This window comes from Oncorhynchus kisutch, linkage group LG19 (assembly GCF_002021735.2).
Source record: "Oncorhynchus kisutch isolate 150728-3 linkage group LG19, Okis_V2, whole genome shotgun sequence".
Taxonomy (NCBI): Eukaryota; Metazoa; Chordata; class Actinopteri; order Salmoniformes; family Salmonidae; genus Oncorhynchus; species Oncorhynchus kisutch.
In genome coordinates, this window is record NC_034192.2 from 44,894,171 (window position 1) to 44,919,449 (window position 25,279).

The 25,279-nt window shown below is 42.8% G+C and overlaps 5 protein-coding genes and 1 non-coding gene across 12 annotated transcripts; 4 read left to right on the top strand and 2 right to left on the bottom strand.

The window, feature by feature from the left end:
* Positions 1 to 2,105: 2,105 nt before the first annotated feature.
* Positions 2,106 to 7,790, bottom strand: zbtb33 (zinc finger and BTB domain containing 33). 2 transcript variants are annotated; one of them, XM_031798067.1, is made up of 3 exons: positions 5,968 to 6,319; positions 5,388 to 5,479; positions 2,106 to 5,255 (listed from the first exon to the last, which is right to left on the bottom strand). In XM_031798067.1, the coding sequence occupies exons 2-3, from the start codon at positions 5,419 to 5,421 to the stop codon at positions 3,343 to 3,345; spliced, it is 1,947 nt and encodes a 648-aa protein (XP_031653927.1). In that variant the 5' UTR covers positions 5,422 to 5,479; positions 5,968 to 6,319; the 3' UTR covers positions 2,106 to 3,342. The 2 variants fall into 2 exon arrangements, with proteins under 2 accessions (XP_031653927.1, XP_020308502.1); XM_020452913.2 differs by lacking the exon at positions 5,388 to 5,479 and having other exon boundaries at positions 5,968 to 7,790.
* LOC109864884 (NF-kappa-B-activating protein-like) lies at positions 6,313 to 12,795 on the top strand. Of its 5 annotated transcripts, none has more exons than XM_020452917.2 (7): positions 6,634 to 6,746; positions 9,626 to 9,706; positions 9,827 to 9,889; positions 10,286 to 10,313; positions 10,422 to 10,610; positions 11,205 to 11,331; positions 11,441 to 12,795. In XM_020452917.2, exons 3-6 carry the CDS (start codon positions 9,832 to 9,834, stop codon positions 11,206 to 11,208), a joined length of 279 nt encoding a protein of 92 aa, XP_020308506.1. In that variant the 5' UTR covers positions 6,634 to 6,746; positions 9,626 to 9,706; positions 9,827 to 9,831; the 3' UTR covers positions 11,209 to 11,331; positions 11,441 to 12,795. The 5 variants fall into 5 exon arrangements, with proteins under 5 accessions (XP_031653930.1, XP_031653929.1, XP_031653928.1 ...); XM_020452918.2 differs by having other exon boundaries at positions 9,626 to 9,692; XM_031798068.1 differs by lacking the exon at positions 9,626 to 9,706 and having other exon boundaries at positions 6,333 to 6,746.
* Positions 12,796 to 14,231: 1,436 nt separating this feature from the next.
* ndufa1 (NADH:ubiquinone oxidoreductase subunit A1) lies at positions 14,232 to 14,929 on the bottom strand. The gene is made up of 3 exons (XM_020509367.2): positions 14,676 to 14,929; positions 14,440 to 14,529; positions 14,232 to 14,328 (listed from the first exon to the last, which is right to left on the bottom strand). The coding sequence occupies exons 1-3, from the start codon at positions 14,775 to 14,777 to the stop codon at positions 14,308 to 14,310; spliced, it is 213 nt and encodes a 70-aa protein (XP_020364956.1). The 5' UTR covers positions 14,778 to 14,929; the 3' UTR covers positions 14,232 to 14,307.
* A 272-nt stretch (positions 14,930 to 15,201) lies between these two features.
* On the top strand, positions 15,202 to 23,429 carry upf3b (UPF3B regulator of nonsense mediated mRNA decay). Of its 2 annotated transcripts, XM_020452919.2 has the most exons (10): positions 15,202 to 15,587; positions 16,518 to 16,624; positions 16,710 to 16,816; positions 17,362 to 17,460; positions 19,804 to 19,914; positions 20,068 to 20,111; positions 20,216 to 20,404; positions 20,530 to 20,693; positions 21,274 to 21,640; positions 21,843 to 23,429. In XM_020452919.2, exons 1-10 carry the CDS (start codon positions 15,474 to 15,476, stop codon positions 21,981 to 21,983), a joined length of 1,443 nt encoding a protein of 480 aa, XP_020308508.1. In that variant the 5' UTR covers positions 15,202 to 15,473; the 3' UTR covers positions 21,984 to 23,429. The 2 variants fall into 2 exon arrangements, with proteins under 2 accessions (XP_020308508.1, XP_020308509.1); XM_020452920.2 differs by lacking the exon at positions 17,362 to 17,460 and having other exon boundaries at positions 15,265 to 15,587.
* A 92-nt stretch (positions 23,430 to 23,521) lies between these two features.
* rpl39 (ribosomal protein L39) lies at positions 23,522 to 25,095 on the top strand. Its single transcript, XM_020452930.1, has 3 exons — positions 23,522 to 23,691; positions 24,108 to 24,211; positions 24,902 to 25,095. Exons 1-3 carry the CDS (start codon positions 23,560 to 23,562, stop codon positions 24,948 to 24,950), a joined length of 285 nt encoding a protein of 94 aa, XP_020308519.1. The 5' UTR covers positions 23,522 to 23,559; the 3' UTR covers positions 24,951 to 25,095.
* On the top strand, positions 24,282 to 24,410 carry LOC116355120 (small nucleolar RNA SNORA69). The gene has a single exon (XR_004204365.1). It is a non-coding gene; the product is annotated as a small nucleolar RNA SNORA69 (small nucleolar RNA).
* Positions 25,096 to 25,279: the final 184 nt, after the last annotated feature.

The following is a 25,279-nucleotide window of genomic DNA, read 5'->3' on the forward strand; positions in this document are numbered from 1 at the left end:
TCACCATCATACCACCGCTCTCCACCTTCGGCTCCCCCAGCTCAGGACTCCCCATCTCCCGACTCCAGCACCCTCCGTCTTACGCTCCCGAGGGTTTATGATGGAGCGGCGGCGGGGTGCCAGGGGTTCTTACTCCAGCTGGAACTGGAGCTCGTGCTCTGGAGTGGGCGAACGCAGTCTGGAATGGCCCAGACTCAGCGAAGGAGCACTACCCAGAGTTTTCCCGCCGTTTCAGCGCCGTGTTTGACCACCCTCCAGATGGCCGAGCGGCGGGAGAACGACTATTCCATCTCAGGCAGGAGAAGAGGAGCGCCCAGGATTACGCGTTGGAGTTCCGGACCTTGGCAGCAGGATCTGGGTGGAACGACACTACCGGTGTAGTCTCCGGGAGGACGTCCGCAGGGAGCTAGCGTGTCGGGACACTGCTCTTTCCCTGGATGAGCTGATTGACATGTCCATCCGACTGGACAATCTGCTGGCTGCCCGCGGGAGTTCGGAGAGGGTCCTGTGTGTTCCACCACCCAGCACCTCCACTCCCGTTCCGATAGAGTTGGGAGGGGCTGTGCCGAGGGGTACCGGAGGAGGAGGCTCCCCCTGCACCAGCTGTGGTCGGAGAGGACACATGGCCGATCGGTGCTGGGGGGGTCCGCCTGGGAGTCGAGATGGCAGGCGGAACACTTCTCGATCACCCCAGGTGAGTCAGCACCAAACTCACCCAGAACCTCCTGTTGGTCACATGTTTGTCTTGATTTTTTTGTCGATTCAGGCGCAGCTAGTCGATTCAGGCACAGCTGGGAACTTTATGGATCGCGGACTCTCTATTAAATTAGGTGTTCCACTTGTGCCGATAGATTCTCCCTTCCCCGTGCACCTAGATAGCCGGCCATTAGGGTCAGGGGTAGTAGGGGAGACCACGGTTCCACTGGACATGGTAATGCAGGGGAATCATAGGGAGCTTATCAGTCTCTATATTATTGATTTGACTGCGTTTCCAGTGGTGCTAGGGATTCCCTGGCTAGCCCGGCACAATCCTAAAATTTCGTGGAGACAGGGGGTTCTCCAGGGGTGGTCAGAGGAGTGTTCTGGAAGGTTCTGGGAGTTTCCATCGGTACCACGTCGGTGGAGAGTCCAGACCAGGGTCCCACGGTGTGCATTCCCCCCGAGTATGCCGATTTGGCAATCGCTTTCAGTAAAAAGAAGGCGACTAAATTACCATCACATCGACCGGGAAGGGATTGTGCGATAGATCTCCAGGTAAACGCTGCGCTTCCCAAGAGTCACGTGTACCCATTGTCCCAAGAGGAGACGTTGGCTATGGAGACATATATCACGGGGTTCAGCTACCCACTACCTCTCATTGCTACGGCAGTGGAATCATTTCAGGGAGCGCAGTTCTTCACAAAATTGGATCTCAGGAGCGCGTATAGCCTGGTGCGTATTCGGAAGGGAGACGAGTGGAAAACCACATTTAGTACCACATCGGGCCACTATGAGTACTGCGTCATGCCGTATGGGTTAAAGAATGCTCCAGCCGTTTTCCAATCCTTTGTAGACGAGATTCTCAGGGACCTGCATGGGCAGGGAGTGGTTGTTTATATCGATGACATTCTGATCTACTCAGCCACTCACGCCGCGCATGTGTCTCTGGTACGCAAGGTGCTTGGTAGACTGCTGGAGCATGACCTATACGTCAAGGCTGAGAAGTGTGTGTTCTCCAAACGAGCCGTCTCCTTTCTGGGTTATCGCATTTCCACCTTGGGGGTGGAGATGGAGGGTGACCGCAGTAAGGCCGTGCGTAATTGGCCGACTCAGACCACGGTAAAAGAGGTGCAGCGGTTTTTGTGTTTTGCCAACTACTACCGGAGGTTTATCCGGGGTTTTGGCCAGATAGCGGCTCCAATTACCTCACTGCTGATGGGGGGCCCGGTGCGGTTGCGGTGGTCAGCAGAGGCGGACGGAGCTTTCAACAAGTTGAAGGCGCTGTTCACGGATGCACCCGTGTCGGCGCATGGAGTCAGGAAAACTACCAGAATTATCCTTCTTCATACAAAAAGGACAGCCATCTCAAGCTAAAGATTTCTTCCCTTCTGTGAAATGAGACACACTTCGGTTTTATTTACTTTATTAACAGTTGTTCAGCACTAAGACCTAATAAATACATTATTTAAACAAAGAACATTTTAAAATTAAAAAGGTGTTTAGCACAATTATGTAGAAGACACCACTGTTAATTTTGTAATTTTTGCTTTAAACCATAAAAGCTGGAAGTGCCCTTATTGAAGGACATACTGAAGCAGTATAAAATGTCAAGTTAGCGCTACAGTCCAACTCTATTCAACTACATACTGACAAGACAAGACTGGGAAGAAAAAGGAACATGATTCCAATGAGTTACATGAGTACTATGATACACTACATAGGCTAACTTTATACAGAGTAGCAGGCAGCTTCGTCCTTGACAGAACATGACTTTTAGAAAGACTGCAAAATATATGGCCAGCATATGAAAAAAAAAAAAAAAGGTCCCAACAAAAGAGTAGACCATGTAAGGTAAGTCATGATCAAACCATTTGCAAGGACTTCAATATTTAATGGACATAATTAAATCTTAAATTATAGGTTTGTGCAACCAATTCAACTACTAAATAATTATTGCAATTGCGTTTCCCTTCAACATTGGGCAGAAGTGTTATAATCAACCATTAATTACAAGCACAGCAAAACCAGTCATTTGTGCTCAATTGCCTCTTCATTTGTGGCACAAAAATAATCCAATAGAAATTTGAACAATCCAGATTTTAATCAACACATATGGTATTTGAAGCAATGTATCCCATCAATGAGCTGGTATCTGAATCCCTGTGTGCAGAAAGAGCATTGTTTCAGTATCAATTAATTCCATCAATATCCCACATCCGGATCCAATCTCTGTGGTTTGAAAATAAACTGTACATTATCTTCTCAAAGGCATAACATACTTTGCCTCTATAAAAAAAAATCATAAAATAAAAATATGTACTAACAATAAATACATTTATATGACTAGATTGAGGGTCCTTCTGTTGAACAGCATGAGCACTCCAAAGTTCTTGGAAATATTTACCATTAAAAAGCGTCAGTAGAAATACAATGAGACAATAGACAGTTCAATGACGAGCATGATAAGAACAAAAAAGTCATACTACACTCCAGATGGGTTAGCTAGTGCACATAGGAACTTCCTACAAAACAACTGTTGAACATTTGAAAAAGACAACATGGATGATATTTGACATGGACCCAGGAAACAGAATTCGAGAAGGGGACCCCACTGACAAGGCACAGATCGGTGAGCCACCCTGCTCAGTAGGTCTCTGGTATAACAAACTCAAACTCAGACGAGCCTGGGGGAGGTTGGATGGGGTGGCTCCCTGGTCGGTGGGCATGCGCAGCTGGTCGAGGCTGTGCCTCAGGCGCCACAAATATGTCATCCCAGTTTAACATCTTGCCCTGGGTGGACTGTAACGGTAGTGGGTTGGGCTGCCCCCTTCCAGGGTTAATGTGCTGGACGCTCCCATCCTCTTGGATAATAGGGACCCCTCCTGGATCTGAACCGTCCGTCTCATATGAGTAGGTCTTGAACTGCACCGTTTTGCAAGGGAGCAGGCGGTACAAGTTGTTGTCGGTGTCGTCCTTCTGTTTCCTCCCAGACGGGTCTTGGTTGTGGGCCTGTTTGCAGTGAGTTGACAGTAGTTGGTAGTTGATTAACATCTCGTTGCACAGCAGGCACTGGTACCTCCGCTCACCTGTGTGGTGGATCTCGTGTTTCGTCCGGTACTCAGCCAGGGCGAACACCTTGTCACAGTAGTGGCATGGGTACTTCTTCTCCCAAGAGTGGGTGTTGAAGTGGCGCCGGAGGCTCGTCAGGCACACGTAGGGACGCTTACAGACCACGCACACAAAGAAGGTCTTCCCGTCCATGATGAGCTCGTAGTGATCTTCCTGCTCGCTTTTGGCCTTCTTCTTGCTCGAAGCACCCTGTGGCAGTTGAGAGGTGTTGAAAGGTTGAAGAGGTGTGGCCATCAGAGACCTCTTTGCCCCTCTACTGTTTTTAGAATCTCCCTCCCCGGGATCGTCCTTCATGGGGACAATGTCATATGTGTTCTCCCCGATATTGGCATACACCTTGCAGCCTGGAGAAAGTGAGCCGAGCTCTGAGGCCTTATCTAGTGTTATTGTCTTTTTTGCAGCTGCAGCCGCTTGGGGAATGCTAATGCCTGCCTCATTGATGAATCCGCCTGGTGACGTCACATCCGAGAGCTTGATTTTTAAGTTGCCCTTTCGAGCTAGTGTGACCTGCTTCTTATGGATCCCTATTATCTCTGGGGTTTCTGAGGGCAGGGAGGTGCTGTGGAGTTTGGGGATGAAAGTGCCAATTTTAGCCGGCGTTGTGGATGTGCTGCAAGACGAGGCTACAGCAGGTGAAGATGGAATATTGGAACTGGTGTCAGGGGACACCATAGGGATGTTCAGAGGACTGAGGTCTCGCAGGGTCTGAGAGGAGCTGTTAAGGTGCGGGGCTTCTTTGACCGTTTTCTCTTGGTCCTTTGTCAAAGCAGGGGGTCTGGCCTCTCCCGGTTGCTTTGTCACAGAGGCTTCCTCTGTTTCGGGTGCATCCAAATCAATGATTTCAGAGGGCTTGCATTTTTTGATGGCGTCCGTTTTGGACACAAACATAATGTCATCGTCTGAGTCCTGATCCGTACTTCGGTCAGTCTGGTTGAACTCCTCTGCAGACAGTGAAAAGGACTCGGTGATAATGGGCATCGTTGGCTCTGTACTGTTTTTGTCCACAGAGCTCACCTCATTGTTTTCCGTGTCTTTGGACAGGCCAGGTAGGCCCTTGACTTGTGAGAGCGGTACGCCTAGATTCGCAATGAACTTCACCCCCAACATCTGCCCAGCATTGATAAGCTCCTTGAGCATGTCAGAGCGAACGCGGACAATCTTGGAACTGTAAATGTAATTCAGGATTTCCTCAAAGATTTCCGCCTTTATGAAATTCAACTCAATCACCTGTCCAGCCACTGAGAAAAGTTGGTGGAAATAAGTACTCGACGCCGACAATATGTTTTTGTGCGCTCGAAATTTACGGTCCTGTATAATTATGGTGACGTCGCAGAACAATCCGTTATTTCGTTGTCTATTCATCGACTTCAGCACCGTTCCTGAATATCGGGTGTCAGTTGCAGAGATCAGCTTTAGGCCCGACATCCCTGTGGGGTGAAGACAAGAGCAACAAATAAATGCATTCACTTGACAGTCTATTATATCAATATACAAAAATGTCCTCCATCCCAGGTCTTACAGTTCCTTTACTGCCCTATTAGCTGTAAATTGCAAATCACCTTTCACTTCTTGTTGGATGACCTCATCATGCATTCATAGTTGCTCATTGTTTTAAAGGCAGATGGAGTCAGCAAGCTACCCATTATGCTGGCTGTTGGGGTGAATAAAATAGTTGACAAACTAGCTACATTGCTAGCTAGCTAACGAGCTAAAGCCATAATTGATCAATAAAAGTCAAGGTCTGTACAAATATTGTTGGGGGAGGAGAGAGCGAAAACCAATATAGACTTGCCATCTAGCTAACGTTAGCTAGTTAGCCTAACACCATTCACAAATAGAAGGCCGGTCTACACAATAGTCTTGCATGCCAATCACATCTAAAGTATTTTTCAAATAAAAAGCTATTATGGTAGTGATTTAAGGTAGTCTTGTACAATGTATTATTTTACATTAGGGAAATACGGGTTCATATTGATTGATTATATGAAGAGGATCTAGTTTAGCTAGCTATTAACATAGGATGTTCTCTTCCTGGTTCGCGGCCTTTTGGTGAGAGTTGATCTTCCATCATTACAAAATTATTGTATAGGGCCAATATACGATGTTGGTTTCTACAAGTAGCTAACATTTGGTATTTACCTGCAACGCCAAGCCGTATGATTGATGTTCTTTCCAAACGAAGTATCGGTAGATGGTTGTAGACAACAAAACGTCAATCTCCTTGTTACCGTCGGTGTGACCTACTGCTAGTTCATGCATGGCCAACAGGAGTCGCAACAACTCTGTGTCAAAATAGTTCCATGTAGCGAGAGCTACACATTTGCTGCAGTTCAAACGTTTGAAACTAGATATGCTCAATGGCATTATTTTAGATAATTAATGCAGACCACAATTATTTTTTTTAAGCCAGCGACATTGCTTAAGCGACTGCTAAAAGTCAGTTCCAGTCTAATGTACTATGCGGAACATAGAGCATCGTGCTGTATTGTTTCAAGGGGGATCTGTTTACACTCGCACCCCATCATGTACTGTTTCTGAAGCTCGTATATAAACAACGCAGAATGACCGAAACAGCAGATTAGGTAGTCATTCCTGTTTATTCTTTACCAAGCTCTCCAATTTAGGGTGTTAGCATAAAAAACGCTAGCTACGCCTCTGTCCGATCAAGAACAGAGAAGCCCCAGAAGACGACGGAACCGATCTGGCAGCGGCAGTCGATCTCGCGACTCCAGTCCAGTCTTTGGTCCCATGCCCAAGGCCCCCCAAAATGAAGAAGAGCATAAACCTCCTCGAATATTCGAGATAGAGAGAAATGACAAAGGGTTTCGTACGGAAAACCCGCACGAGAGGTACAGCAATCAGCGAAATGGCGGCAGGAATGATGATCAACGCCAGAGACAAAACGCCTTCATCTCGGGGTAAATGTAGTTCGCTTGCGCAAGTTAATTAGTTACCACCTGGTCTCACAGCTGTGTTTACGCACAGCCAGCTAGATAGCATTGTCTGACTCACACAATCTAACGACAAAATTGTTTCAGGGGTTTGTGAAGTCACTTGATCCCCTACATACTCAACTTTCGGGGGAGGTTCTCTTCTGCACTGTTCAACCAATCCAGTAAATGTGGAGGAGGAGTTAATTAATCTATAAGGCTTATTGGGGTGTGGTATATGGCCAATATACCATGGCTCGGGGCTGTTCTTATGTGCAGCGCAGAGTTCCTGGATTTTGGCCTTAACCACAAACCCTTGAGGTGCCTTATTGCTATTCTAAACTGGTTGCCAATGTAATTAGATCAGTAAAAATAAATGTTTTGTCATACCTGTGGTATACGGTCTGATATACCACGGCTGTCAGCCAATCAGCATCTCCTGATTACATGCCGTTACTTTTAGATTACTTTCCCCTTAAGAGGCATTAGACAAAGACACAAATGTATGTTACCAATTGAACAAAATCTGTTTCAGGATAAATCAATGTCAAAGTTTACATAGCTGGCCATATATGGGTGTTAAATTTTACTTTATGGGTTGGTTATGTAGGCTTCTTCTCACCCATCTCAAAAGAAATGTTGTGCTCATGGAATGGCATGCTTTGAGCACTACTGAATAGCGCTATGTACATGTGAAAAATGAATGCCATCTGCAGCATTTGCTGTAGGCCTATTGTTTAAATGTTTTGTTGGTGACACATTGATATCTTGACAATCCACTTTTTTGGTAAAAAGCTGAGGGATGGGCCTGGAGAAATGTAACCACTCAGATTAATAGACAGAGCTATGGATGCAAGGACTGACCATCCATGATATCAACATTATTGTTTTAACATGATTGTTTTAACCATTTTCTGAGGATATACAGTGGTTGTTTACATTTACAATGTTTACAAACATTGGAGAAAAACAAGCTTATATTTTGGGTTCTCATGGAGTGTCACAGTTGAACTAAGCTCATGAGGCATTTATACGTTATATTCTTCAAGAATCAATGGATATACAGTACGAGTCAAACATTTGGACAAACCTACTCATTCAAGGGTTTATCTTAATTTTTAAAACTATTTTCTACATTGTAGAAAAGTAGTGAAGACATCAAAACTATGAAATAACACATATGGAATCATGTAGTAACCAAAGAAGTGTTAAACAAATCAAAATATATTTTATATTTGAGATTCTTCAAATATCCACCCTTTGCCTTGATGATAGCTTTGCACACTCTTGGAATTCTCTCAACCTGCTTCACCTGGAATGCTTTTCCAACAGCCTTGAAGGAGTTCCCACATATGCTAAGCACTTGCTTTTCCTTCACTCTGCGGTCCAACTCATCCCAAACCATCTCAATTGGGTTAAGGTTGGGTGATTGTGGAGGCCAGGTCATCTGTTGCAGCACTCCATCACTCTCCTTCTCGGTCAAATAGCCATAACACAACCTGAAGGTGTGTTGGGTCATTGTCCTGTTGAAAAACAAATGATAGTCCCACTAAGCGCAAACCAGATGGGATGGCGTATCGCTGCAGAATGCTGTAGTATTTCATTTTTTTATTTAACCTTTATTTAACAAGGCAAGTCAGTTAGGAACTAATTTTTATTTACAATGACGGCATACCAAAAGGTTAAAAAAAACCTGCGAGGATGGGGGCTGGGATTAAAATAAATAAAAAAACATATAAATATAGGACAAAACACACATCACGACAAGAGAGACAACACAACACTACATAAAGAGAGACCTAAGACAACAACATTCCAAACCATCTCAATTGGGTTGAGGTCGGGTGATTTGTGGAGGCCAGGTAATCTGATGCAGCACTCCATCACTCTCCTAGTAGCCATGCTGGTTAAGTGTGCCTTGAATTCTAAATAAATCACTGACAGTGTCACCAGCAAAGCTCCATCACACCTCCTCCATGCTTCACGGTGGGAACCACACATGCGCAGATCATCAGTTCACCTACTCTGCGTCTCACAAAGACACAACGGTTGGAACCAAAAATCTCAAATTTGGACTCATCAGACCAAAGGACAGATCTCCACCGGTCTAATGTCCATTGCTCGTGTCTCTTCTTTATTATTGGTGTTCTTTAGTAGTGGTTTCGTCTCCTCTGAAGAGTTGATGTCGAGATGTGTCTGTTGAACTCTGTGAAGCATTTATTTGGGCTGCAATCCGAGGTGCAGGTAACTCTAATTAACTTATCCTCTGCAGCAGAGGTAACTCTGGGTCTTCCATTCCTGTGGCGGACCTCATAAGAGTGCTTGATATTTTTTGCGACTACACTTGAAGAAATCTTCCGGTTTGACTGACCTTCGTGTCTTAAAGTGTCATTTCTCTTTGCTTATTTGAGCTGTTCTTGCCATAATATGGACATGGTCTTTTACCAAATATAAAATATGTTAATGATTTGTTTAACACTTTTTTGGTTACTACATGATTCCATATGTGTTATTTCATAGTTTTGATGTCTTCACTACAATTCTACACTCCCAAGTCCCACCTTCAGCAGACAAGTTTCAAATTCTCGCAGAAGTTTCTAGCCAAAAACATGGAAGAGCTAGCTGGACTGAACCGAATCCCTTCCTCCCCACTCAACTCTTTCTGCACGACAAATGTCATACATTTTGGGCACCAGGCGTGTCAGTATAGCCTTGGCAGAGGCAAGCTCAGGACTAAGTGGATTCCAGGCTATTGGAACTTGTAAATCCTGTGTCGCTAGCCTAGGACCATAATTGGTCATCACTCAATTGGTCACAAGGTTTAATGTATTTTTTGTATATTTCTAATTATATGAATTTCATTCCAGGCGGTTACAATAGAGGGAGAGAATTGGTGAACTTGGATGACCTGAGGTCTGGGGCTATTCACCAAGAGTAATGGCGCCAGAGTAACTTATTCTTATGCATCTTATTGAACTAATCAAGTACAAGATTATGAAGAGTTGGGCTATACACACCAACTATCAAATGATCTAAATTTAGATAATTTTGTGACCTTTTCCAATAAGCTCTGATGACCATTCACCAGTTGAAGAGTATGTGGAAAACAGGCTCAGATTCAAGCTCATCGGGTGAGTGTGCTGAATTAGCTACTGTAGTAGTCTTTATAATAATTTTTCTATGAAAGTCTGCCCTGAGTTAGCCTATATCTGACTGAATGACATGTATCGACTAGTCAAGAACAAAGTGGAAACTGGGCATTCTATATTATGTAGTAAGTCAAATGTATGTTCTGATTACACCCTTGAATTGGGGAGAGATCAAGACAAGTGCAGTCTAATTCATAGATGATAAGAAGAAGAAAAAGAAGAAATCCAAAAGGAAGAACAAGAAACACTCCAATGACAGCGAGGAAGAGTCGGACTCTGTTGTTGAGAAATGTTTCACCTTGAAAAAGGTTCAATTCAATTATAAAGGCTGCTTGTCTGGCTAACTTTATTTCACCCTCTAATGTTGTTTTATTTCAGATGAGGAAGTGAAAAAGAAGAGCAAAAAGTAAATTAATCTACATTCTACCTCTAGTCAACCGTCCATAACATAAATACATGACATACCTATACACTACAGCATTTTCCTTAACCGTGTTTTGTCTTCTCTTCACAGGTCAAAGAAGTTCAAGAAGAAGAAGACTATGAAGAACCGCAAGCTGTCAGCGAGCGACTCCAGCAGCGATGGGTCAGAGGAGGAGGACACCAACGGGGATCTGTGGGTGGAGAGGACCTGCATTGACAAACACATGGTGGGCCCAGAGGCCCCACTCACCCACCTGTCCCAGGACGATAAGCCTCTCGAGTAAGTATGCATAGAGTAATCTTTCTTACATTTAATAATCTACCTTGTGCTGTGGCTGGGGTTATGCAATAGCAAAGTTATGGAAACATTTTGAAATTCCTCTCAGATGTTGTTATGAAATTATAATAACTTCATTACCACGTTTTATTATAACTTTAGAGATGTTAATAGCTTACTATTGTTAACATTATAAGGGATAATCCACACTGTCTACAACTCTTGACAGTAGTTAATCACATTGTAATTATGTGGCATTAAGTAGAAAACAAAGCCAGGGTCATATTTGTTAGTGCACACTGTAGCAAAATGTTTTGCACTTTAATAGAATGGTTTGCGATTGAAAACAAAAACCAGCATTTCTTATTGGACACATTCAGGTAGCCCAGTTTATTTCTTAGTGACTATGACCCAAGCGCCTTAATTTTAGTGTGCTACTAGGTACATACAACTTGCTTACACAGTTTGTAATGACATTACCACACTATATTCAGCTTTTAAAATGCAGCTCTTTTTTTTATTATCAATGAATGGCTGATTTATTGATTTACATCATTTTTCTCTTTCCCCCTAATTTTGGTCATGCCCTGCTGCCAGGTGAGGGTGCCGCTATGGCAGAATATGTGAAAGCAAACAAGCGTATCCCAAGAAGAGGTGAAATCGGGTTGACTAGTGACGAAATCTCAACCTTTGAGATGTCTGGCTTCGTGATGAGTGGTAGCAGGTACATTACTACTCTTCTGTTTTCATTTGGACATTTTCAATATTTCATCATATTTTACACATTTGGTCGACTGCTTTGTAACGCTCATTGGAATTTTGTAACCCTCCAGACATCGTCGTATGGAGGCTGTGCGTCTGAGAAAGGAAAACCAGATCGACAGTGTGGATGAAAAGAGAGCCTTGGCATCATTCAACCAGGAGGAAAGAGGGAGAGCAAAATCCTCTCCAGCTTCAGAGAAACTGTGTACAGGAAAACTAAAGGCAAAGAGGACAAATTAGCCTTTTTGCTTCGGGTTAACTTTTTCTCCCAGCATTATCTTTCGTTGTGTTTTTTTCCTCATCGTTTCGTGATTTGAGAATGTTATTTATTTCCTCTTTGTATTGGGAATTAGGCTTATATTACTTATATTTTAAAACCTCTCTGACACAGTGGACTATTTTGTTTATTTAGAAAGTAGTCAATTGAATATTGGAAAGTGCTTGTTTGTCACAAAGCAAACGTATTCAAAGACGAGCACAATACTGGACCATGCAGATGTATGGTGTATAGATTTGGAGACCCATCCGGAGAGCCATTTTGTATTGGGCTATTACAATATTGTGCATCTGTAACAGTATAACTTTAGACCGTCTCCTCACCCATACCCGAGCGTGAACCAGGGACCCTCTGCACACATCAACAACAGTCACCCACGAAGCATCGTTACCCATCGCTCCACAAAAGCCACTTAGTGTACAAAACATTAGGAACACCTGCTCTTTTCATGACATAGACTGACCAGGTGAAGGCTATGATCACTTATTGATGTCACTTGTTAATTCCACTTCAATCAGTGTAGAGGAAGAGACCGGTTAAAGAAGGATTTTTAAGCCTTGAGACAATTGAGTTATGGAATGTGTATGTGTGCCATTCAGAGGGTGCATGGGCAAGACAAAAGATTGCTGTGCCTTTGAACGGGGAATGGTAGTAGGTGCCAACCGCACTGGTTTTCGTGTCAAGAACTGCAATGCTGATGGGTTTTTCACACTCAACAGTGTATCAACACCCGTTGAATATGGCCGCCACCCAACGGACATCCAGCCAACTTGACACAACTGTGGGAAGCATTGGAGTCAACATGGGCCAGCATCCCTGTGGTACGCTTTCGACACCTTGTAGAGTCCATGCCCCGACGAATTGAGGCTGTTCTGGGGGCAAATGGGGGCGCAACTCAAAATGAGTAACGTGTTCCTAATGTTTTGTACACTCATTGTAAATCAAATCCAATCCATCCCAGAACCTTCTACCTATGTAACGTTGAACGTAGGAAACGTGTATGTAATATCAATTAATAAATAATTCAAAAATAGTGGGGCTTTATGCAATAGGTCAATTTAGTTGATGTTTAAAATTAGGTTGGATCTTTCTCTTGGAAATGTATTAAATACTGAACAAAAATATAAATGCAAAATGCAACAATTTCAACAGTTTTACTGAGTTACAGTTCATATAAGGATATTGAAATAAACTAATATGGGTGGGCATAGACCCATTTTTCCCACAAAAGGGCTTTATTACAGACAGAAATACTCCTCAGTTTCATCAGCTGTCCGGCTGGCTGGTCTGACGATCCTGCAGGTGAAGAAGCCGGATGTAGAAGGCCTGGGCTGGCATGGTTACACATGGTCTGCGGTTGTAAGGCCGGTTGGACGTATTGCCAAATTCTCTAAAATGACGTTGTAGGTCAATACAAATAGTCTGTCTAGACTGGAAGAATTGTAATTCTTTGGCACGATGTGCTTGTGCAGCCTTATGTCCTTGAAATTCAATACCACCAGTCTCTTATGTACAGAGATGGCACAATGCTGAGTGTATGGTAGATTTGTAGATCAGTGAGTCTGTGGAGCAGGTTACTTAGGGTGAGTTTGTAAATTGAATCTGGAGTGCAAGATTGCAACTCAGATTGCGCTCGTAAATTCAGAGTGTTGTCAGATTGTCTTATTCAGAGCGTTTCACTCGGAGCGTTCAGAGTGTGCACTGGACGCTCTGGTGGAGGAGTAGGGTTGAGCTGAGCGTTCTGACCTCACAACAGCAGTCAAGCATCCAAGCTGTCTAGCTAGATAGCTACTTCCAGTCAAATTAGAGAAAATCTCACTGACCAGTTGACTACCCCTAGCAGAGCTGGTTAAGTTGTTTTTATGTTATCCAGAGCACTGGTGACTGTAACGGTGCTGCTGGTAACAATTTAATGCCGACGTTTACTGACGCCAGCCATATTCAACGGGTGTTGAGCGTTTGTAAATTCATCAGTTATTCTGTGCTCTAGCACAGCCAAAAGCGCTCTGAAATCAGAGTAGATAGCCAGAGTGAATTTATGAACACACCCTCAGGCCAATCCTTGAATGCAATGATAGGCTGTGTTCCAGGCCATCGTTGATGCAGTCATGTTACACATATTTTCAGATATCATTATGCTCTGAGATTACTAAATGTGATTAGTTTCAAGTGTTTAACATCTCGGGAACCACACGATATATGTGCAGCATGACTGCAGTAAAGACGACCTGGTACGTGCCCAGTCAAGCAACTAGGGTCATCTAGAACCATACATCTGCATACATCAGACAGACATAACATGTTATGAATATCAGTCACAGGAGATTGGTGGCACCTTAGTTGAGGTTTGTGGTAATGGCTGGAGTGGAATGGTATCAAATACATGGTTTGCATGTGTTTGATGCCATTCGCTCCAGCCATTATTATTAGCTGTTCTCCCCTGATATCAGTGAATAGGAGCAATTCCTTAGGAGCCATAGAAAGTAGTTACAAATTGTCTATTGAATACATTCAAAACTCTAAACCTGACGTGTTATTTCATACGGTTTTCAATATAATCAGCAGTAACTACACAAAGAAACGGGTTAATTCAGACAATACATAACTTTTAATGTACAACGAATTCTTGACAGAAATCCATTCCATAGGTGAGATCTGGGATCAGTGGATATTCTCAAGTCCCTGTAAAGAAGAAAAAGATTTAGGTAGGCCTAAGCAATGCCTGACAGACACTAGTAATATAACGTTACAGTACTTCGTTATTGCAAAAACGTGAATTCATTGCCTGTTTACCTTCGATTTGTAATACAAATCCACTCCTGACACACGTCTGTCTCTCTCCATCAGATACCACTGATATGGAACCCGGGCGATTCTCTTTTCCTAAAAGTCAAAGAGAAGAAGTGTTAGCATAGCTCATTTAGTATATAGAACTAGCTAATGGTATTACTTAAACCGGTTCAAAACTTCACATTTGGCTAGCTAGCTATTGCTGTCATTCAACACATCGGTAAGCAAATATCTCTCACCTTCCCCCCGTTGGTGAGTTTGTGGATCTGTGCAGTGAAAACCCCAGGAAGGATGAGACAAACAGTCATGACTCCGAGACCGGGAAGAATTTCATACCACATAGCTGCAATGTGGGTGACGCAAGTGACAAAGGCGTTTATTTGTCAGACACGCCAAATACGACAATTTATTTTGCTAACTTGCTAAGATAGGCTAACAAAATGTCGACCAACCTGAATAGTTCACGGTCATCCGTTCACTTCCGGAAGTTTCACATTGAGGAAGCGGAAGAGAGAGGCCCAACTCGGCGGAAAATCTGTCTCCCTCCCTCTGTCCCTCTGCCCCCCCCCCCCCCCCCCCCCCCCCCCCCCCCCCCCGCAAAAAATAATGGTTTATTTGCTTCGTGAGGTTTATTTGATCGAATATAAGTTTCGTAATGCTTAAGTTGAGAAATTGAGAAAAACTATTTCTATCGGAGATGTCTCAAAATGGCTATGCATATTCATGTCACGACGTTAGTAGCATCGCATTTCAATTGAATACAGGCAGTTGACGTCAACAACCCTCGTCAAATATTAATGCATGATTACAATAATGAGCTCTTATCCACCAATCCAAAGAAAGGATAGGCGGGAGCTAGATAGCCGTCGTGCAGCTTTGTGGACAACGGCTCCTATTGTTAGGGCGTAGAGAGATGTATCTCGTCCGTATATCCATAATCTTTGGTCTCCCAAAAGCCAATCAACAATCGTTAGCAAACAAGCAAGTAAAAAAAGTTGATACAGGGCTGTTGATTGCAACAGGTTTATGGCATAACGATGAAAGAGGACAAGGAAAACACTCGCCCGATTGAGAAAATTATGGAGATAAAATGCGAAGATACTGAAAAAACGGAGAAGCCAAAGCCGGAGAAGAAAGAAGCAATGACGAAGGTACGCCAGCTAACAACATTAGCTAGCTAAGCCAAATAGCTAACGTTAGCTAGCTACATGGATTTCACTAGGCTAGCTACTCCTGTATTGCTGGCAAGCTAGCTAGCTAGTGGAGCAGGCGTGATTAACCTTTTATAATTGAACTTGGTTAACGTTAGCTAGCTTTTGAATGTTGCATATTGAAGAGCTGTATTTATGTTATACAAAAACAAAAAAACCGCTAAAATGATTTTCCTGAGTTACAGTTCATAGGAGGAAATCGGTGAAGTTAAATGAATTCATTAGGCCCTAATGGATTGCACATGACTGGGAATACAGATATGTATTTGTTGGACACAGACCTTATGGGCCTCGATCTCCCAACGGTATTTTGTGCATTAAGATTGCCATCAATAAAATGCAATTGTGTTTGTTGTCCGTAACTTATGTCTGCCCATACCATAACCCCACCGCCATTATGGGGCACTATTAACAACGTTGACATGAAACCGATTGCCCACACAACGCCATACACGTGGTCTGCGGTTGTGAGCCTTGTTGGACATAAATGCCAAATTCTCTAAAACAACTTTGGAGGCAGCTTTTGGTAGAGAAATTATCTGGCAAGTCTGGTGGACATTCCTGCAGTCGCATGCCAATTGCATGCTCCCTCAATTTGAGAAATCTGTGGCGTTGTGACATCTGCACATTTTAGTTGCCTTTTGTCCCCAGCACAAGGTGCACCTGTGTAATGATCATGATTTCTATGATCTTTTTCAGCTCATGAAACATGATACCAACACTTTTTACGTGTTGCGTTTATATTTTTGTTCAGTGTATTTAGCTAGTGAGTCTGTTAACTTAACTAATACTTTTAACCATCTGGCTTTGGAGGGCTCGGATATTCAATTGATAAGTTGGTTAACATTTGAGTGTCTTGTTTTTCCACAGATCATTATCCGACGTCTGCCTCCTAGCATAACCAAGGAGGAACTGGAGGATCAATTGCAGCCACTTCCAGAAGTGGACTACCTCGAATTTTTCTCCAATGACAGCAGGTGCATATAGTCTGTTGATTACCATTGTCTTTCAGAATCACATATTTGGTACCCTGGTTACTTACTTAGCTTTTCTCCTGTACAGCATGTACCCCCACGTCTTCGCCAGAGCATACATCAACTTCAAGAATCAGGAAGATATTGTCCTTTTCAGAGACCGGTTTGATGGATATGTGTTCATTGATAATAGAGGTGTGATTCATTTCAGTTCAGTTTCAGTTCATTAAAAGAGGCCTCCCGAGTGGCGCGGTGTTCTAAGGTACTGCATCGCAGTGCCAGCTGTGCCACTAGAGATCCTGGTTCCAGTCCAGGCTCTGTCGCAGCCGGCCACGACCGGGAGACCCATGGGGCCCAGCGTCGTCTGGGTTAGGGGAGGTGGAGGTTCTTGTCCCATCGTGCACTAGCTACTCCTGTGGCGGCCCGGGCGCAATGCACGCTGACACTGTCGCCAGGTGCACATTGTTGCCATACAACACATTGGTGCAGCTGGCTTCTGGGTTAAGCGGGCATTGTGTCAAGAAGCAGTGTGGCTCCGCCGGGTTGTGTTTAGGTGGATGCGCGGCTCTCGACCTTCGAGTTGCAGCGATGGGACAAGACTAACTACCAATTGGATTCCATGAAATTGGGGGGAAAAAAGACAAAAAAAGATTGACAAGATTGAACCACACAATATAAGCCTACATTGCAGCAACTTCTGAGTGAATTGTGTATTAGTGTTGCCCCTTTGTTTTCAACAGGGCAGGAGTATCCAGCCATTGTTGAATTTGCTCCTTTTCAAAAGATTGCCAAAAAAAGGAGTAAGAAAAAGGATGCCAAAAGTGGAACAATCGACGAAGGTGAAAATGTTACATTAGTCATTATATGGTTGGTTGCAATTGCACACCATGCACAATGCATTTGGATACAGACCCCTTGACCTTTGGCACATTTTGTTATGTTACAGCCTTATTCTAAAATATGTGAAAATAAAAAAATATATAATCAACAACACACCATACCCCATAATGACAAAGCGAAAGCAGGTTTTTAGTAATGTTTGCAAATACCTTATATACATAAGTATTCAGACCCTTTGCTATGAGACTTGAACTTGAGCTCAGGTGCATCCTGTTTCCATTGATCATCCTTGATGTTTTATCAACTTGATTGGAGTCCACCTGTGGTAAATTCAATTGATTGGACATGATTTAGAAAGGCACACACCTGTCTACATAATGTCCCACAGTTGGAAGTGCATGTCAGATCAAAAACCAAGCCATGAGGTTGAAGGCTTTATCTGTAGAGCTCATAGACAAGATTGTGTCGAGGCACAGATCTGGGGAAGGGTACAAAAATTCCTACAAAATTGAAGGTCCCCAAGAACACAGTGGCCTCATCATTCTTAAATGGAAGAAATTTGGAACCATCAAGACTCTTACTAAAGCAATCGTGGGAGAAGGGCCTTGGTCAGGGAGGTGACCAAAAACCCAATGGTTACTCTGACAGAGCTCTAGAGTTCCTCTGTGGAGATGGTTGTCCTTCTGGAAGGTTCGTCCGTCTCGGCAGCACTCCACCAATCAGGCCTTTATGGTGGAGTGGCCAGACAGAAGCCAGTCCTCAGTAAAAGGCACATGACAGCCCGCTTGGAGTTTGCCAAAAGGCACCTAAAGGACTCTGACCATGAGAAACAAGATTCTCTGGTCTGATGAAACCAAGATTGTACTCTTTGGCCTAAATGCCGAGCATCATGTCTGGAGGAAACCTTGAACGGAGCAAAGTACAGAGAGATCCTTGATGAAAACCTGCTCCAGAGCACTCAGGATCTCAGACTGGGGCGAAGGTTCACCTTCCAACACAACGACCCTAAGCACACAGCGAAGACAATGCAGGCTTTGGGAGAAGTCCTTGAGTGACCCAGCCAGAACCTGGACTTGAACCAGATCGAACATCTCTGGAGAGACCTGAAAATAGCTGTTCAACCTTAGAGCTTGAGAGGATCTGCAGAGAAGAATGGGAGCAACTCCCCAAATACAGATGTGCAAAGCCGCTGCCAAAGGTGCTTCAACAAAGTACTGCGTAAAGGTTCTGAATACTTATGTAAATGTGATATTTCTGTTTTATATTAATTTGCTAAAATTTCTAGACCTGTTTTTGGTGTGTCATTACGGGGTATTGTGTGTAGATTGGTGAGGAAAAAATGTATGTCATAAATTTTAGACTAAGGCTGTAACGTAACAAAATGTGGAAAAGTCACAAAGGGTCTGAATACTTTCCAAATGCACTGAACAAAAACATATGTAACATGTAAGGTGGTGTTCCCATGTTTTTATGGGCTGAAATAAAAGATCCCAGAAATGTTCCATACACGCACAAAACTTATTTCGCTCATATTTTGTGCACACATTTGTTTATATCCCCGTTACTGAGCATTTCTCCTTTGCCAAGATAATCCATCCACCTGATTTGTAGCATATCAAGAAGCTAACCACGCCAGCCCATGCATGACCTTCACATCCGGTTTCTTCATCTGCGAGATCGTCTGAGACCAGCCACCCGGATAGATGATGAAACTGTGTTTGCACAACTGAAGAATTTCTGCACAATTTGTCAAACTGTCTCAGGGAAGCTTGTCTGTGTGCTCGTCATCCTCACCAGGGTCTTTACCTGACTGCAGTTCGGCATTGTAACCATCCGCAGTGGACAAATTCTCACCTTCAATGGCACGTTTGAGAAGTGTGATTTCATAGGTGAATCCTCAATGTCATCCATTGAGCATTTTTGGGATGCTCTGGATCGACGTGTACGACAGTGTGTTCCAGTTCCTGCCAATATCTTGCAACTTCGCACAGCCATTGACGAGTGGTACAACATTCCACAGACCACAATCAGCCTGATCAACTCTATGCAAAGGAGATGTCATGCAGCATGAGGCAAATGGTGGTCACACCAGATACTGACTTGTTTTCTGATCTACGCCCCTACCATTTAAAAAAAAAGGTATCTGTGACCAACAGATGCGTATCTGTATTCCCAGTCATGTGAAATTCATAGATTAGGGCCTAATGGATTTATTTCAATTCACTGATTTCCTTATGAACTGTAACTCAATTCAAATCTTTGAAATTGTTCCGTTTTAATATTTTTGTTCAGTGTAGATCCTCTAGCTGTAATGTCCCACTGAGACACTGTTTGTTCATTAGATGCTGACTACAAGAAATTCCTGGAGATTTATAATGGTGATGATGAAAAGTTTACATCCACTCCTGAGACTCTACTGGAGGAAATCGAGGCTAAAACAAAGGAACTAGTGGGTATGTAAACATGGCGGTAAACATTTTCTGGTTCCATTTGGTTGAAACCCAAGTCGGATGAAACACGCTAGATGAGTGTTAATGTGAGATGAAGTAGTCTGCCAAAGGGGTATTTCAGTAATTGAGGATTTTGATTATTTTCTCCGCCTTTAGCTAAGAAAACGACTCCCCTCTTGGACTTCTTGAAGAACAAACAGGTATGTATAGCCAGTTTGGAATCTATGTATTTTAGCTGTGCTTCTCTTGCATAGTATATGAGGCTGGACAGACTATTCATGTGGCGTTGACTGCTGATGGTCAGAGAATCCGTGAGGAAAAGAAAGAAGAGAGGAGGAGACGAGAGCTAGAACGGAAGCGCCAGAGGGATGAGGAACGTCGGAAGTGGAGGGAGGAGGACAGGAGGAAGCGCAAAGAAGCCGAGAAGTTTAAGAAAGGGGACAAAACTGCAGAGAAAGATAAAGACCAGGCAAAGGAGGAGCCAAAAATCAAGGTAAGGAAAGGAGGAATCGTTTCAAACTACTCAACTGCGTGTTGATACAGGGGATCCCAAAGCGATTGTAGCAGAATAACACAGACTGCTTTTTTCATGTTGGTAATGCGTTTGTCTCTGTTCAGCTCCTGAGAAAACCAGACCGGGGAGATGACGTGGATGTGGAAAAGCCTAAAGAGAAGTCAAAGAAACCTGAGAAGGACAAGATGAAAGACGACAGAGCTCCAGGGGGTTCTGATATGAAGAAGCGCCAAAACCATGAAAGCAGGGAGGATAGAGGATCACGGAAGTAAGTTGTCACTGCCATTTTTATTTTACAGATGTTACAGGTCTTTAAAACCTCTACAGGATAGCCCCCCCCCCCCTTCCAGGACATAGACATATCTGATATGGGCAGAGAGATTAACAAGAATTTAAGCTAAAGGCACTGTCCAATTTACAGTAGCTATTACAGTGAAAGAATACCATGCTATTGTTTGAGAAGAGTGCACAATTATGAACTTAAATGTATTAATGAACCTTTTAGGCACATTTTGGCAGTCATGATAAAACATTTTGAACAGATATCAAATGGTTCATTGGATCACTCTAAAACTTTTCACATACACTGCTGCCATCTAGTGGCCAAAATTGAAATTTTGCCTGGGATGGAATAATACATTATGGCCTTTCTCTTGCATTTAAAAGATGGTACAAAGAAAACGCATGTTTGAATGATCTTTTACCAAATCTAATGTGTTATTCTCCTACATTAATTTCACATTTCCACAAACTTAAGTGTTTCCTTTCAGTTTTTAGACAAAAATTGAAAAAAAGGGTATGATCCTTAAGGCTTATTCTATTCATGTTAATGTGTTTGTCTTTCACAGAACTGATGAAGATGGACACAAAGAGGGACATAGAGATGGACACAAAGACTTCAGAGAGCGAGACATAGAAAGATACAGGGACCGCGAACGAGACAGGGAGAGGGAACGGCGGCAGAAAGAGAAGGAGCGCATCAGACGACAGGATGAGGATCGACGAAGGAGGAGGGAACGGCACGACGGAGAGAACTCGTACAGAAAGCGAGAAGACGAAGGGAAAAAGGAGAAAGGAGATCGTGTCTGGGAAAAGAGAAAGGGCGAGAATGCAGGAGACTCTGTAAGCCATACTTCAAGCCATACCGATAAGCCTAAAAAGTCAGAAGAAACCCTGAGGGAGGAGAAAGCTAAAAGAGATCGTTTAAGAAACAAGGTAGTAACTTCAGTCTTTGTTGGAATGTAGTCAAATCTAAATTTTTCTGTATCAATCAATAATTCTGTCCTGATGTTTTGACTTGGGGTAATCGGGATACTTTTTCTTATATTTATACAATTTTCTCCCGATTACATTCCTGAATACTTTTGTCAATTTTTTTGTCTCTTAACCATAGTCATGTTGTTCCCTTGTGCATCAGGATCGTCCTGCCATTCAGCTTTACCAGCCAGGTGCTAGGAACCGAGGAGCTCGAGGTGGTGGAGGAGGAGGAGAATCTCATGCTGGGGAGAGAAAGTCAGAGAGTGAGAGCAAGAGATCCCAAGAGAAGGGAGATGAATGATAAAAAAATGACCACAAATAAAGAATGATAAAACGAGTGAGGAGAGGGAGAGAGATTTGCTCTGAGCCAAGCAAACTGGTGCCAGAGAGGCGCCTACAATGATAATCTTGCAGAGCCACATCCCATCCTCCCACTCACAACCAGAGGCAGGGATGTGACCATGGTGCCCCCCTCAGTGCCTGAATGTGCCCCTCTTAGTTTTGTTTCTGAAGAAAATCAAGGGAAAATTAGCACTTCCTTTTAATGTTTGTGAGAGTTTGTTTATAGGGTACAACGAGACAAAGCCAAAGCTTTCTAGGACCACATGAATTTTAAGTGACCTTACTACAGTATTGGTACACAGTCTGTGCTACACAGTTGCAAAGCACGGTTCTTATATTGAATAGGCTTTCACCCTGATTGGTTGTGTATTCTCTTTTTATCACAAACAATAGAACATTCTCTACTTTCGGAACAGTTTAGCAGATTACTGATTTAAAGATATCCTGTTGCATCTATTAAAATCTATTTTGTTAACTTTTAGGCATATTTTAGGTTTATACTCTGTACATTTAAGGAACGACTGCCTTTAAAAAGCAACAAATCCCTTTGAAGATGGCCAATGTGGCATCGATATGAGTCAAACTGTTATTCTAGTGTCAAAATGGACAATGTGTAAATTGGATACATTTGGTCATAAAGTTAGTCTCGTCTATAACGGAGTTTGGAACATCCGTGCGTCACAACGAGTAAATTAAGGTTTGTGTTTTGATTTGACGATGACCATTTGCCCACTAACATGGGGTGAACAGCGATTGCGTGAACAGTGATTGCGCTTTATCCAATAGCATCGACAGTGAGACAGGCCTGCCCAGCACCGCCGACGTTGTTTACGTAAGACAACACCTTGTGGATTTTGTTAGTTTTTTAAACTTGAGAAATACTACCAAACACCTTAGATGTAAAATCGAACAACTAAAACATCCTCGGCAAAAACTCTGAAAATCTGTTATTAATTTAAGTTATGTTAGATTCATTCTGGGGATATTGAGGGAGTGAAATAGGCATCCGCGTCTACAGTGTCATGGGGACAAAACCAAACACGTATACAAGACTAATATCTAGTTTTTCAAATAAGCAACAGAAATAGTCTACAGGTAACAAAACAATAATACAATATTAAGTTATGTTATTTCACCGATTCGGGAGAATGAAATAGCCATTTAATTGTACATATTAAACTGAGCTATGCCTTGATTTGAGACTACATGGAACCCCCAATGGGTGACTATTAACCTTAACTTGTGGCCTTCCCCGTCATACATATATGTATCTTCATACGTAAACAATACTACTGTATGGTTAACAAAATTATAATTGGAATAAACATTTTGTGTTTCTTTCATAATTGATGTAGCCTTGCTAAACAATGACAAATGACCGCAATAAATAATGTTTTGTTCTAAATTGTGTATGGGATTTATTCATTACTCCATATTGGTATGTACTGTAAATAGTTTCAAGAAAGAAAAAACAACTCGAACTTTTTACAAGTGGTACACAGACATCATGGTGCAATGCGGAAGGGATCCTCGTGATGGCGCTGTGGGCGCGTAGCGCAAGAATTTTCTCCACTATGATTGGTTCGGATTGCATACATCACCACCGCTTCCCCTCCTTCTCTCTCTTCGGCATCCGCCATTGTGGTGTAAGGACTGTACACGAAATGGTAAGTTGAAATCTTATAACATCCTTGTCCAGTTAAGTGAAATGCGTACTTGTTCATATCATTCGCAAAGTGTTTTTTTACGGCCACACCGAAAGCCTTTATATTGTCTCCGATAGCAGTATTCAGTCCTTAGAAAAGTACATTTTAGTATAGTGTAAACCAAGCCGGTTTCTACCGAAAAATGACATGTTATGTAAGCAGAGCTGCCTACAGTAAGTTGTCACACTAACAATATTTTCATAAATGTAATGTCAAAATTGTGACGTTTCTACTTACACTCGTCTACTGGTAACATATAAGTGTAAAACACTAAGCTAGCTAGCAGGCTTAGCAAGAAAAACACGTCAGTTACTCCTGGCACGTGATTAAATAAATGCAGGTTTAGCTAGTTAACATGGCTCATCTCTTCATTTCAGTCGTCCCACAAGACTTTCAGGATCAAACGCTTTCTCGCCAAGAAGCAGAAGCAGAACAGGCCAATTCCACAGTGGATCAGAATGAAGACTGGCAACAAGATCAGGTATGCGTGTTATCTGCCTAGCCTCCCTCTGTACGGTGTAACTGGTGCTGAATGCACGATATGTCGGTCTAAAGCAGGTCTGCAATTGCAGTGCTTCCATTCAGTGGGAGTGGTGTCATTAATCCTGCTGAGAGTAATCTAATCTATATCAAATTGTATTTGTCACGTGCCAAATACAAAAGGTGTAGATCTTACAGTGAAATGCTTACTTACAAGCCCTTAACCAAAAATGCAGTTAAAAATAAGTGTTAATGTATTTAGTCAAATTTTAAAGTAGTTAATGATTAAATGTGCCATCCACTTTGGAGTTCACAGCACCTGTGACGTATTCTCTTTTAGTAGAGCAATGGAGAAGTATCATAGCTGTCTACTGAAGTAATGTGGTTCTTATCCAATAGTAAGGTTGAATGTCTTTCAATCATATTGGGGCTGACATCCCCATTGTGGATGTAATCTATTGGCTGTACCTCATTTCCTTGCTTTTGGGCATATGGAAATGACTGATTGGATGTCTGTCAAGTTATTGTATAGAAACAAGCTAGTGTTAACAGCTAGACAAGCCTAAGTACAACCTGTCTTAATACCAAGGAACTTTAATGATTAAATATATTATGTTTTACTAACGCCACCATGGAGACTGCTTGGTAGTTCTATTATCAGTCCAACTCATTCCTTGTTTCAATGTTCCAGGTACAACTCCAAGAGGAGACACTGGAGGAGGACCAAGTTGGGCTTGTAAATGCACAGGTCTTCAGATCTCCAGCATCTTCTACCTGCTGGGCCCTGATCTGGAGGGGAAGCCATACTATCTGGAACAGTGGTCTTTTTGTACAGATACTCTGGTTATGCTTGTGTTTGACAATTAAAGATTTGTGATAAATTAGTTGGTTGTGCCATGTGAGTGTTTTCAAAACTCAATCAATCAGTGTTTCCCAAACTGTCCTGCAGACCCCAAGGGGTCAAAGCTTCATGATTAGTTGGGACAAAAAAAAAAAATTGTGCTCCCCTCGAGGGTCCTCAGGACTGAGTTTGGGGAAACTGCAATATAGCCTTCACTCAGGAAATGCT